We start from the raw sequence: 15,284 nt of genomic DNA, 5'->3' as shown, positions 1-15,284 counted from the left end.
GATTTACAATGAGAAACGGTTATTGAAAATACTAATGCAAAGTAGACACTGTGATAAGACATTCATTATTAGTATATTAACCATGTATGCTAATGATGTTATGGTTATTGTAATTGTTTGACTATGGAATCAGTGAACTGCATATTACTATTTACGCATATCTCTAACCAATAGCCTTTCCTTTCTGTTATATTAGATTAGTTGTATACCCATTTTTCCCTTAAATAAACGATTGTTTTATATTTTTCTGACACTTTATGTGGATGTCAATTGTTGTCAAGGGAAGCAGAGTTCTACATGATATCGCCAAACTATTATGGTACGTCTCAGTTACTAACATTTGGTTGTTCTTAAACAGTGCGCCTAGAGACTAGTTTTATATATAAATAAATTGTATACCAAAGTCACTACATCACACGGCTGTTTCCAGCATCGTCCAATTTTGAATTTTGTCCTCCAGAAATTGGAGGTGTGTCTCGGTGTCTCGGTTTCTGGTCTGCAGTCACACGTTGTGCCAAACAGAGTTGTTGGTTTATTGGCTTTCAAAAAAAAAAAACACTGTTCCTGTCTTCAAATCGACTAAGGTTGTTTTAGTGTGCCACACCTCATAGGTCTGGCTCGGCAGCTTAGCACATTAACCCATGAAATCTTGAAATCTGTTAAAACAAACCTATTCCCCTTGTTTGACCTAACAAATAGCCCAATTAAGTCAATTCCCAGCAAAAACCAAGGACCTTCAATGGGAATTGGCTTAAGAACTGGGTGTACCGTTTGTATTTTTTGTGTATGTTGATACTTGTCACAGAGACTGATCTGTAAACAAAACAAGAATAAAAACTAATACATACTAAAAAGATGTAAACATTCATTATGTAAAACCATGTAAAATATGAAGCAATGATAAATGGTTATCCTGTCATCATTTTATTCAATCCTAGACTCCCTTGAAAGACATGTAAAGCACTTCACAACATTGTGAATGACTGCCTGCCTGGTATTTTATATATATATATATATATATACACACACACACACACACACACACACACACACACACACACAGTGTCTTGCAAAAGTATTCAGACCCCTGACCAATTCTCTCATATTACCGAATTACAAATGCTACATTGAAATTTCATTCTCGTTTGATATTTTATTTTTAAACACTGAAACTCAGAATCAGTTATTGTAAGGTGACATTAGTTTTATGTTGGGAAATATTTTTAAGAAAAATAAAAAACTGAAATATCTTGCTTGCATAAGTATTCAACACCTGTGCTGTGGAAGCTCCCAGTTTGCACCTATGAAAGAAATTGCCCTAACGAGGACACAATAACCTTACCATTGGCCTCCACCTGTGAACCATTAAAGTTGCTGTCACATTTTCTGGGTAAAAACCCCACTGTTGAAGGATCATTGGTAAGGCTGTGAATCTGAAAGAAAATTAAGACCAAAGAGCATTCTACAGAAGTTGGAGATAAAGTAATACAAATGCATATATTAGGGAAAGGGTACAAAATAATATCCAAGTGTTTGGATATCCCAGTGAGCACAGTTAGATCAATAATCAGGAAGTGGAAGCTGCATCACACCACCCAGGCACTGCCAAGAAAAGGCCATCCCTCAAAACTCAGCACTCAAACATGGAGACTTGTGAGAGAAGCCACAGAGAGGCCAACAATCACTTTGAAGGAGCTACAGAGTTCTGTGGCTGGGAGTGGAGTAATGGTGCACCAGTCAACCATATCAAGAGCTCTGCATAACACTTGCCTGTGTGGGAGGGTGGCAAAAAAGAAGCAGTTACTCAAAAAGTACGATCTGAAAGCATGTCTGGAGTTTGCCAGAAAGCATGAGAGTGACCCAGCTGCGATGTGGGAAAAGGTTTTGTGGTCAGATGAGACCAAGACAGAGGTTTTTGGCCAAAACTCAAAGCGCTATGTGTGGCACAAACCTAACACTGCCCATGCCTCAAGACACACCATCCCTACAGTGAAGTATGGTGGTGGCAGCATCATGCTGTGGGGATGCTTATCAGCAGGGACTGGGCAACGTGTTACAATTGAAGGAAGAATGGATGGAGCAAAATACAGGAAAATACTGCAAGAGAATCTGCTTCAGTCTGCTTAAAAACTGAAGCTTGGGAAAAAATTCACCTTTCAGCAGGACAATGATCCCAAGCACAAGGCCAAAGCAACATTGGAGTGACTCAAGAACAAAAAGGTGAATGTCCTACAGTGGCCCAGTCAAAGTCGTGATCTCAATCCCATTGAGAATCTGTGGCACTATTTGAAAATTGCGGTCCACAAGCGTCGTCCAACCAATTTGAACAACCTGAAGCAAATCTGCCAAGAAGAATGGGCCCAAATCACTCCGACACTGTGTGCAAAGCTGGTACATACTTACCCCAAAAGACTTAAAGCTGTTATTGCAGCAAAAGGTGGCTCTACCAAATATTAATGTGTGGGGGTTGAATACTTATGCAAGCAAGATATTTCAGTTTTTTTTTATTTTTCTTAAAAATATTTCCCAACATAAAACCAATAACTGATTTTGAGTTTCAGTGTTTTAAAAAGAAATTTAGAACGGAACAAATTTCAATGTACCGTTTGTAATTCAGTAATATGAGAGAATTGGTCAGGGGTCTGAATACCTTTGCAAGGCACTGTGTGTGTGTGTGTGTGTGTGTATATATAATATATAAAAATTGTAACGAAAGAGTAGTTGCGCCTTTAAGGAATAGCGGCGCTTTGGAAGAAATTACGTAACCTGCTGCCAGTTAATCAGGCAGGTTTCTGGGTTTAAGAGGAAGCAGGGAAGAGCTATAGGGAGGTTGGTTGTTCGGGAGAAAACACGGGCTGTTGGCTTCTACAAGAAGGTAGTGTGATAATTTCAGTTTTGTGATAAAACATCATAAGGTAAAGCTATACTGGGTTATGTTAAATACCGTTAGTATTAAGTTTTATGAAAAACGTAATTTTCCCTCTTGGTGAGGTAGTCTTTTGTTTTATGGCGGAAGTGTATTTATTTTCTTTGTAACGGAATACTATTGGAGGAGCAGTACTCCGTATCGGTTTGAAGTAAAGCTCGCAGTGGTCAACGTTGTGCTGGATTACGCTGCCATCACAGCAGTGTGAGTTTGTGTTTATAACCCGGAGCGGTATTTGTTACTTTTGTTTTGAAATGACTTTAAATAATAACCCGAAAGAATAGACTGGAGACTGGATGTACAGGCATTGTTATACAGACACACGACGTGGAAGCTTGAAAGAATACAAGTCCATCTTCGGACAGTCGGGAGTTGCCTGCCGGAGTTCCATCTCCACAGCCTGGATATAACTTGTGCTATCTTTGTTCATTCTTGGAACGTTCAGGACATTGTCACTACAGTCCTGGAGTTGGTCTACAAAGCAGATATATGCTGCATACACCAGTTTTCCCAGGACAATTCAAACAGAGGGAGCCTATCCTGATACTTACCTGTCTTACAGGTCCCTTCCAGCAGAGGGAGCCTGTCCTAATACTTACCTGTGTTACAGATCACTTCCAGCAGAGGGAGCCTGTTCTATACTTGCCTGTGTTACAGATCACTTCCAGCAGATGGAGCCTGTTCAGTACTCTTCCAGCAGAGGGAGACCATCCTGTAATTTACCTGTAACTGGAGACCACTATATGGAAAAGAGAGTTGTCTTGTCCTACCCGCGGACTAACTCACTTCATTGGAGAACCCTGGAACTCTGCTTCGATCTCCAGGACTTGAAATAGCATAGTTAGGGATTAAAGAAGTGAGTTAGTCAGTGGCCCGTACAGGGCGAGAGCTTTGAGAGAAACTGATCTGTGATGTAAATATTGTAAATAAAACACCCTTACCTGCAAACGTGTTGAGTCTGTGTCAGTTGCTTAAAGGAAAAGGCAGTGGTGCGAGCATGTCTAGCTAGTGGATCTATATACATATTTTTTATATATTATATATATATATATATATATATATATATATATATATATATATACATATACACACACACACACACAGTACTGTGCAAAAGTTTTAGGCAGGTGTGAAAAAATGCTGTAAAGTAAGAATGCTTTCAAAAATAGACATGTTAATAGATTATATTTATCAATTAACAAAATGCAAAGTGAGTGAACAGAAGAAAAATCTACATCAAATCAATATTTGGTGTGACCACCCTTTGCCTTCAAAACAGCATCAATTCTTCTAGGTACACTTGCACACAGTTTTTGAAGGAACTCGGCAGGTAGGTTGGCCCAAACATCTTGGAGAACTAACCACAGTTCTTCTGTGGATTTAGGCAGCCTCAGTTGCTTCTCTCTCTTCATGTAATCCCAGACAGACTCGATGATGTTGAGATCAGGGCTCTGTGGGGGCCATACCATCACTTCCAGGACTCCTTGTTCTTCTTTACGCTGAAGATAGTTCTTAATGACTTTTGCTGTATGTTTGGGGTCGTTGTCATGCTGCAAAATTAATTTGGGGAATCAGATGCCTCCCTGATGGTATTGCATGATGGATAAGTATCTGCCTGTACTTCTCAGCATTGAGGAGACCATTAATTCTGACCAAATCCCCAACTCCATTTGCAGAAATGCAGCCCCAAACTTGCAAGGAACCTCCACCATGCTTCACTGTTGCCTGCAGACACTCATTCGTGTACCGCTCTCCAGCCCTTTGGCGAACAAACTGCCTGCTGCTACAGCCAAATATATCAAATTTTGACTCATCAATCCAGAGCACCTGCTGCCATTTTTTTGCACCCCAGTTCCTGTGTTTTCGTGCATAGTTGAGTCGCTTGGCCTTGTTTCCATGTCGGAAGGATGGCTTTTTGGCCGCAAGTCTTCCATGAAGGCCACCTATGACCAGACTTGTCCGGACAGTAGATGGGCGTACCAGGGTCCCACTGTTTTCTGCCAATTCTGAGCTGATGGCATTGCTGGACATCTTCCGATTGCGAAGGGAAGTAAGCATGATGTGTCTTTCATCTGCTGCAGTAAGTTTCCTTGGCCGACCACTGCGTCTACGGTCCTCAACGTTGCCCATTTCTTTGTGCTTCTTCAAAAGAGCTTGGACAGCACATCTGGAAACCCCTGTCTGCCTTGAAATTTCTGCCTGGGAGAGACCTTGCTGATGCAGTATAACTACCTTGTGTCTTGTTGCTGTGCTCTGTCTTGCCATGGTGTATGACTTTTGACAGTAAACTGTCTTCAGCAACCTCACCTTGTTAGCTGAGTTTGGCTGTTCCTCACCCAGTTTCATTCCTCCTACACAGCTGTTTCTGTTTCAGTTAATGATTGTGTTTCAACCTACATATCAACCTACAATTGATGATCATTAGCACCTGTTTGGTATAATTGTTTAATCATACACCTGACTATATGCCTACAAAATCCCTGACTTTGTGCAAGTGTACCTAGAAGAATTGATGCTGTTTTGAAGGCAAAGGGTGGTCACACCAAATATGGATTTGATGTAGATTTTTCTTCTGTTCTCTCACTTTGCATTTAGTTAATTGATCAATATAATCTATTAACATGTCTATTTTTGAAAGCATTTTTACTTGACAGCATTTTTTCACACCTGCCTAAAACTTTTGCACAGTACTGTGTGTGTGTGTGTGTGTGTGTGTGTGTATGTATGTATGTATGTGTGTGTGACACATATATATATATATTTGCAAATAAATAATATATATATTATATAATATAATATATATATTTTTTTACACACATATATACAGCTCTGGAAAAAATTAAGAGACCACTGCAAAATTATCAGTTTCTCTGGTTTTACTATTTATAGGTATGTGTTTGGGTAAAATGAACATTTTTGTTTTATTCTATAAACTACTGACAACATTTCTCCCAAATTCCAAATAAAAATATTGTCATTTAGAGCATTTATTTGCAGAAAATGACAACTGGTCAAAATAACAAAAAAGATGCAGTGTTGTCAGACCTCGAATAATGCAAAGAAAATAAGTTCATATTCATTTTTAAACAACACAATACTAATGTTTTAACTTAGGAAGAGTTCAGAAATCAGTATTTGGTGGAATAACCCTGATTTTCAAGCACAGCTTTCATGCGTCTTGGCATGCTCTCCACCAGTCTTTCACATTGATGTTGGGTGACTTTATGCCACTCCTGGCGCAAAAATTCAAGCAGCTCGGCTTTGTTTGATGGCTTGTGACCATCCATCTTCCTCTTGATCACATTCCAGAGGTTTTCAATGGGGTTCAGGTCTGGAGATTGGGCTGGCCATGACAGGGTCTTGATCTGGTGGTCCTCCATCCACACCTTGATTGACCTGGCTGTGTGGCATGGAGCATTGTCCTGCTGGAAAAACCAATCCTCAGAGTTGGGGAACATTGTCAGAGCAGAAGGAAGCAAGTTTTCTTCCAGGACAACCTTGTACTTGGCTTGATTCATGCCAAAGCTGCCCGATTCCAGCCTTGCTGAAGCACCCCCACATCATCACCGATCCTCCACCACATTTCACAGTGGGTGCGAGACACTGTGGCTTGTAGGCTTCTCTACGTCTCCGTCTAACCATTAGATGACCAGGTGTTGGGCAAAGCTGAAAATTGGACTCATCTGGGGGTGCTTCAGCAAAGCTGGAATCGGGCAGATTTGTCTTTGTGAAGGACGCGTGAATCAAGCCAAGTACAAGGTTGTCCTGGAAGAAAACTCGCTTCCTTCTGCTCTGACAATGTTCCCCAACTCTGAGGATTGGTTTTTCCAGCATGACAATGCTCCATGCCACACAGTCAGGTCAATCAAGGTGTGGATGGAGGACCACCAGATCAAGACCCTGTCATGGCCAGCCCAATCTCCAGACCTGAACCCCATTGAAAACCTCTGGAATGTGATCAAGAGGAAGATGGATGGTCACAAGCCATCAAACAAAGCCGAGCTGCATGAATTTTTGCGCCAGGCGTGGCATAAAGTCACCCAACATCAATGTGAAAGACTGGTGGAGCTCATGCCAAGACGCATGAAAGCTGTGCTTGAAAATCAGGGTTATTCCACCAAATACTGATTTCTGAACTCTTCCTAAGTTAAAACATTAGTATTGTGTTGTTTAAAAATGAATATGAACTTATTTTCTTTGCATTATTCGAGGTCTGACAACACTGCATCTTTTTTGTTATTTTGACCAGTTGTCATTTTCTGCAAATAAATGCTCTAAATGACAATATTTTTATTTGGAATTTGGGAGAAATGTTGTCAGTAGTTTATAGAATAAAACAAAAATGTTCATTTTACCCAAACACATACCTATAAATAGTAAAACCAGAGAAACTGATAATTTTGCAGTGGTCTCTTAATTTTTGCCCACAATATACTGTGAAACACGTAGTGCATTATAATGTAACATACTAACATACATGTAGGCATGCGCAGATGGATTCGCATGTGCACAAGCTACAGAAATGACACTTTTCTGCCGATGACAACACCAGTGCATTGCACTGCTGTACATAGCAGGCTTGGTTCCCTGTGCTCTGTGCCCCATGCTCGATGGTCCGTGCCCATGCCTGGTTCCCCTCGGTACCTAGCACTCCTGTGCATTGCACCAGTGTCTTACCCTGTGCTTGGTACAGGTGCATAGCATCGATCTGTACAATGTCGTTCCGGCGAGCCCTGTTAGATCCCACCTTTTGTGCTGTGTACACCAGTTTTCAAAAGAGGTCTAGAGCTAAGAGGGCAGACCGTGCTGAAGGTCACTCCACCTCCTCTGGCTCTCCACGGCCTTTACTGACACTCTCGAGGAGCCTCTTGCAAGAGCAGTCTGTGAGCCACAGTGCTTGGTCTGTGTCTCGCTCTCCAGAGCACAAGACCAAGAAAGCGACGAAGCGCATGCACTTGCCCAATGCAGATGCGTCAGCCTTACGGGCACAAATGACGCAGCTAGCAAGCACGGTTGCAAGTCAGCAGTCATCGTTGGTGCATCTTGTCAATTTGACAGCTCCTCCTTCACCCACGCCTGGGTTTTGGGGTACTGGAGACTCCCTCAGCTCCAGCACTGGTCCCTGCTCTCCCGCAGTCTTAGCTGAGTTGCAGTCTTTGTGGGGCAGCCCAGCATCGGCGCCTACCAGGGCGCAGAGAAGCTGGAGCTCCAGTATTTTCCGCCCGTTGATTCCGCGGTGGCTGCCCTAGTGCAGACACAGACTGTTTCAACGCTGTCCTGTGACTTCTCCTGCCTAAATAAACAGTGTGTGATCACTGAGACACACTTAAAAAGGGCATACAGCACAGGGGCACTGGCGGCAAGACTAGCAAACACCGCTGGTCTGCTGACTGTACCAATCACAGCTGCTGCAGGACCTGTCTGCCCAGCCTTCTCCTCGTATTAATAACGAGCTGAGGCTGGTGGATAACCAGCAGCTCCACATAGCTCTGCACAGTGGCCAAGCTATCGGACTTAACCTGGGAGCCCTTATGGTTGCGCGACGCCAGCTTTGGCTCTCCCAGGCCAGGATCCCGGACGCGGACAAAGTGTCCCTGCTCAACGCGCCCATCTACCCTGGCTACACCTTCGGGCCAGCCGTGGAAGAGATGCTGCAGTCGTGAAAGCAGTTTCCATGACCCACACATAGCCAGCACTAGGGGCAACAGCGATGGAGACCCAGAGCTGCTGCTCCACAGTCCATTGTGCGCACTGTCCCGGTGGCTGCTCCAGTACCCCTACAACCGACCCTTCGCAGCGCCGGGCTGTGTACAGCAGAGACCCCAGCAGCACCCTCAACAGAGGCAGAGCCAGCCGAACACAGCCCAGCAGGCTCAGCAAAAGCAGCAGCAACCCGGATGGACTCCGGCCTTAGGCCCTGCACCTTTTCAGCTAGCACCACCACCTGGCATGGAGGCAATGCACCACCGACGCGTGGGTGCTTGCAACCGTCCACTTCGGCTACTCACTCCAGATTCGAGTTGAACCTCCTCCCTTCCAGGGGCTCAAACACTTTGGTGTCCGACTCCGCATAGGCTTCTGTCCTCACGCAAGAATTGAACGCTTTACTTACAAAAGGTGCAGTTCCCCTTGTAGAACCCCTATGTCAACGGGAGAGTTTTTACTCAAGGTATTTTGTGGTACCAAAGCGGAACGATCATTCCATTCCATTTTGGATCTCCAGAGGTCTGAACGTATTTCTGAAGGAGAGGAAGTTCAAGATGCTAAATCATGTCACATTTTCCATTCCGTCCGGCCTGGGCGACTGGTTGTGAACGTGGACCTCCGGGACCCGTACTTCCAAGTCCTGATATCTCATGGTCACAGAAAGTACCTCTGCTTTGCCTTTCGGGGCAACGTGTACAGGGAGTCAGGGTCCTCAATTACTTGGATGACTGGCTCATCTGTGGCCAGTCACTGGAGCAAGCAGTGTCTCACACGGCTCTAGAGACTGAGCATCTTACCCTCCTGGGGCTCACACTCAACCTGGAGAAGAGCTCCCTGCAGCCGACGCAAGTGACGCTTTTCCTGGGGATCTGACTGGATTCCTGCTCCATGCTCGCTTCCCTGTCAACCGACAGGGAAAGCGCATTGCAAGCCTGTCTGTCCCTTTTTCATCTCAGACAATCAGTGCAGGTGGTGCTGTGCCAGCGGTTGCTAGGTCTGCAGGCCGCAGCCTTCTCTGTCCTCCCTCTCTGTCTCCTCCATATGCAGTAAATATTTGACAGAAAATGGTGATGCTTTAGTTGGTAAACCTTATGGAACGCATTGATGGAAATGTCCAGTGTGATTTTTTGACGCGTCTCTCGATGGCTTGCACCACCCAGTTTTGTCAATGTTCTTTTCTTTTTATGATTTCAAGGCAAATAGACCTGGCTTGTTTTGTGCTGATGTCATGTTCATACCTTCTGTAGATACTATTTCCATCAGCACAGCGATTTGCCCAAACGTTTGCAGGTACCAGCTAACTTGGGAAAACGTGGCCTTGACTTGCACAGATTCTGCTTCATCATATATGCTCGAGACATTATTAATCAGAAACCAGAACTGCTACGCATCATCATATTCCACGTGTAAAGTGTGTATACTGATATTGTTTTCTCCCCTGATTTTTGTACTGATGTTTCAATTAAATATTTTTTTTTAAAATAAAAACCGAAAATGCGGAACACTGTCTTTTACTGTTAATGCTTAAGTCAGGGCTCGGCAACTTGTCCGCATACGGACACGCATGTCCGTGGCAAGAGTTATCAGTGCCCATGCCGGTGGATACGTCTCACACGCACCTAATTGTATATTACTTCCATTTTGTGTGTCCGTAGCGAAGATTTAAAAAAAAATATATATATATTAAATATGTCCCTCTCCACTCAACGTGGTGTCAAACCCTTGATTAAGCACATATGTATATATAATGAAAGGATTTTAAGGTTATGACAGAAACGGTGACTTAGAAACTATATTTGCGTTGCACAATTAATGAATGATTGATTATTAAATTTTTATGTGCTTTGTTTTTCTGATTCAGCCTTTATTAAACAAAAAGAGAATTCACACACAAACACGCACATATGCGTGAATAATTGTGATTATTTGATTAAATACGCATGGTAATAAAGATGATTAAAGAAAAAGGTTCTTTATTTTAGACATTCATTTTTTAAGAAATTCAAGTCAAATGGAAATGTATGTTCAAACTTGTGCAGTATGAATCTCTTCCTCCTGCTCTTATGTTGATGTCACATTTTCCATGCCTTTCCAAAACACAGCCATATTATTATGTCAGAACAACAGTGGAGAAGAGGGAGGGTATTTTTGCGCTAAATGGAGTGCTATAAACTCGATGCATAAGACGTTTTACAATACATGTATTTCGTACAGTAAAAAAGATTATCTTGCATATAAAACAGGTTTGTTTAAAAAAAAAAAAAATGATACAATTTCATAACTGCTGTACGGTTACTGACTGAAGTATATGATTGTAGAGGTATATGATCATCTCTGTGCTATAAATGGAAAGAGAGGAAAATGGGTTTAACATCAGAATTCATTTGAACCAGAATGTATGTAATTTGTTTAAAAAAAAAAATTGTGTACAGAACAATAAAATAGTCTACGTTAACCTACATAAACAACAAATAAACGCACAGTATATGAGTCATACAGGGATATTGATCATTCACAGTAGTGACTTGATTATTTTTTTTTATTATATTAATGACATGATAGCAATTCATTTTTAACACATGTTTCGTGTTCTCATTTCATAGGACTGCAGTACAGTGTTTGACATTATTGGCAGGCTTTTTTTAGCTGTGTTTATGGATTTTGTTTTATGAAAGCGGGAGAAGCCAGATAATGTGACAAAAGTAATTCCAGCCTTACAAATGACTTTAGGAGAGTTAACAGGTTTAGGAGAGTAGGGTTTTCAGTTCTGATAGAACACTGCTCAGAGAGTGGCTGAGTGGCCTCACAATGTACACTTTCCTTTCAGGTGGTTATAAACTGTGCCATTCCTAAGGGGCTAAAATACAACCAGGCCACACAGACCTTCCACCAGTGGCGTGATGCCAGACAGGTATACGGTCTGAACTTCGGAAGCAAGGAGGATGCCAATGTCTTTGCTAGTGCCATGATGCATGCATTAGAAGTCTTAAACTCTCAAGATACAGGTATGTGTTTTTTTTAATCCAGAGTTTTAATGCCTTGCTTTGTAAATTTGTAACCACATTTTCCAGCATTTCTTTTCATCTACATGTTTTATGCTAGGGTTAATGAGCAGGAAAGAGCAGCAGTTGAGACATTTGTACCACAGCAGGATGCAACTAATTCAGACTTTCTATTGAAAAACTTTATTATAACCCAGTACAGCATCTGTTGGTATTCCAACTAATGTTTAAACATGCATAGTGTTTCAGCAAGTGCATCAAAAGAATTAAGTAGCATTGTTGAAACCGTATCGTTGTACCTTCCAAGCACAGGTTACAAGTGGTTAACAACATGGTTACTTTTGCTCACCAGCAAAACAAAATTGAGTTAAAATGTTCTTGCAACCCAGTTGTCAGGCACTGTGTGGCCTTGGAGGGGTAAGTCTGAAACTGTTTGAGCATGGTGTTCTTGCCAGATTACAATTTTAGCATATCATGAAAATTGTTTATTGAAAACAGATGGGGCTTTGTTAGAAAGCATAGTCATTTTTATTTTGTTTATTTTATTTTAAAATGTTCAGGCATAACGTCTCTTCCTAGACATTTAATTGCAAATTAGATTTGAAATGCAATGATGAAGTATGAAGGCAACCATAGATAGATGAATCAAGGTAACCATTTGATATTTTTGTGAAAAAAAAAAAAAAAAAACAGAACTTGGTTTAGGATTCTTTTTTACATATTTCTAATACATTGACTTTATATTTATTGTACCAGTTAAGACTATTGTAGAGATTATGTACAATAAACGGATTGAAGTAATTGAAATATAAATGGTTTTAATAGTTGAAGAGTGTTAAAGCTGGTTTTAAAATGTGTGTACTACATTGTTTCACTTCCCTTTTAAATTGTTTAGTTCAAAATGTTGAAGCATAAAAGATATGAAACCATATATATACAGTGGTTTGCGAAAGTATTGACCCCCCTTGGCACTTTTCCTATTTTGTTGCCTTACAACCTGGAATTAAAATGGATTTTTTGGAGGTTTGTATCATTTGATTTACACAACATGCCTACCACTTTGAAGATGCAAAATATTTTTTATTGTGAAACAAACAAGAAATAAGACAAAAAAAACAGAAGACTTGAGCGTGCATAAGTATTCACCCCCCCCCCCCACCCCCCACCCCCCCCCCCCCCCCCCCCCCCCCCCCAAAGTCAATACTTTGTAGAGCCACCTTTTGTAGCAATTACAGCTGCAAGTCTCTTCGGGTATGTATCTATAAGCTTGGCACATCTAGCCACTGGGATTTTTGCCCATCTTTAAGTCATACCACAGATTCTCAATTGGATTGAGGTCTGGGCTTTGACTAGGCCATTCCAAGACATTTAAATGTTTCCCCTTAATCCACTCGAGTGTTGCTTTAGCAGTATGCTTAGGGTTATTGTCCTGCTGGAAGGTGAACCTCCGTCCCAGTCTCAAATCTCTGGAAGACTGAAACAGATTTCCCTCAAGAATTTCCCTGTATATAGCGCCATCCATCATTCCTTCAATTCCGACTAGTTTCCCAGTCCCTGCCGATGAAAAACATCCCCAAGCATGCTTCACTGTGGGGATGGTGTTCTCGGGGTGCTGAGAGGTGTTGGGTTTTCACCAGACGTTGTGTTTTCCTTAATGGCCAAAAAACTCAATTTTAGTCTCATCTGACCAGAGTACCACCTTCCGTATGTTTGGGGAGTCTCCCACATGCCCTTTGGCGAACACCAAACGTGTTTGCTTATTTTTTTCTTAAGTAATGGCTTTTTTCTGGCCACTCTTCCGTAAAGCCCAGCTCTGTGGAGTGTATGGCTTAAAGTGTTCCTATGGACAGATACTCCAATCTCCGCTGTGGAGCTTTGCAGCTCCTTCAGGGTTATCTTTGGTCTCTTTGTTGCCTCTCTGATTAATGCCCTCCTTGCCTGGTCCGTGAGTTTTGGTGGGCGGCCCTCTCTTGCCAGGTTTGTTGTGGTGCCATATTCTTTCCATTTTTTAATAATGGCTTTAATGGTGCTCCGTGGGATGTTCAAAGTTTGGGATATTTTTTTATAACCCAACCCTGATCTGTACTTCTCCACAACTTTGTCCCTGACCTGTTTGGAGAGCTCCTTGGTCTTCATGGTGCCGCTTGCTTGGTGGTGCCCCTTGCTTAGTTGTGTTGCAGACTCTGGGGCCTTTCAGAACAGGTGTATATATACTGAGATAATGTGACAGATCATGTGACACTTAGATTGCACACAGGTGGACTTTATTTAACTAATTATGTGACTTCTGAAGGTAATTGGTTCCACCAGATCTTATTTAGAGGCTTAGTAGCAAAGGGGGTGAATACATATGCACGCACCACTTTTCCGTTATTTATTTTTTAGAATTTTTTGAAACAAGTAATTTTTTTCATTTCACTTCACCAATTTGGACTATTTTGTGTATGTCCATTACATGAAATCCAAATAAAAATCCATTACATCCAGGTTGTAAGGCAACAAAATAGGAAAAATGCCAAGGGGGGTCAATACTTTCGCAAGCCACTGTATGCTATTAGTTCCTTGCTGTATTAACTGTTACATTCTCAGTAGTGCTAAATTTAAAAACAACAAAAACTTTCCAGTGAAGCCTACTCCCATGCACTTGCTAAGATTAAAAAGAGTATCTCAACAGCCATAATTGCAGTTTTACCTACTGTGTGCTAATGGTAAATGCTGATTTTAAATAAATCCATGTAACCTGAATCAAATATATCCATATTTATTGAGCTGACATATTTGTATGTGCACCAGAACTTGTATTGAGAACTTCTCAAGCTTCTAATAGATTTAAGCATGATGGTATAGAAATAGTCAAAGTCAGACTAACTTTTAAACCCATTAGAAAAAAATAGTCCGCTATGTACAAGATAACTTATCGAATACTGTGTACTCCTGTATGTACAGATAACTTATCGAATACTGTGTACTCGTGCATGCTATCTGTATAGGGCGTCAGACTGTAGCTAATCAGAAGGAAAACAACTGTGTCATTTGTTTTGTTAGTGACCAATTAAGGACATGTGTTAACCATAAAGTGGAGGTTGTTGCAATCATTTGTAAACTCAGGGAAAATTTTATATGCACATCTGTGTTAACTTTACATCCTATGTGAAGTTGCCATGGAGATCTCTGCTCATGCATTTAACATTGAGTGGGTATACAAGTTCACAGACTTAGTGCCCGGTAAGTCTAAACAGGAACTTTTAATAAAAATCAGCGAACCTTAAACTATCTTAATATCCTGAGTACTCCAGTTATCCATTGTTCATGTCCCTTGTGACAGGGATATAGTGGCAGAGGCTGTAAATCTGTGTAGGCATCACTATTTTGCAAATACCTAAGGCTTGCTTCTTTCACCATACAGAGAAACGCATTGGATTTTAAATAGAAACATCATGAAACCTGTTAATTGTGCAGTACTGCCATAACTTAGTGGTTGGAGGTAAACAATGCTTGCAGAATCATCCCTGTTCTCCAATTATAATCTTGAGTAGGCGGCTTGCAAACATGTTGCAAAATGAACAGGTTTTGTGATGTTTCTCGAAGAACCCAAGTCAGTTCAAAATTAATGTCAATTTAAAGCCTGAGTGATTTTAGTAAGGTATTTG

The 15,284-nt window shown here is 41.4% G+C and overlaps 1 protein-coding gene across 1 annotated transcript in view; it reads left to right on the top strand.

Moving 5' to 3' along the window:
• LOC121317140 (protein enabled homolog) overlaps positions 1-15,284 on the top strand; it is a 178,382-nt gene that overhangs the window by 73,425 nt on the left and 89,673 nt on the right. The window contains 1 exon segment of the mRNA XM_041252777.1: positions 11,460-11,637. Within this exon segment, the coding sequence (XP_041108711.1) occupies positions 11,460-11,637 (178 nt within the window).

Source organism: Polyodon spathula, chromosome 6 (assembly GCF_017654505.1).
Source record: "Polyodon spathula isolate WHYD16114869_AA chromosome 6, ASM1765450v1, whole genome shotgun sequence".
Lineage (NCBI taxonomy): Eukaryota > Metazoa > Chordata > Actinopteri > Acipenseriformes > Polyodontidae > Polyodon > Polyodon spathula.
Note: the sequence above shows the minus strand (reverse complement) of the source record. Positions and strands in the feature narration are given on the sequence as shown.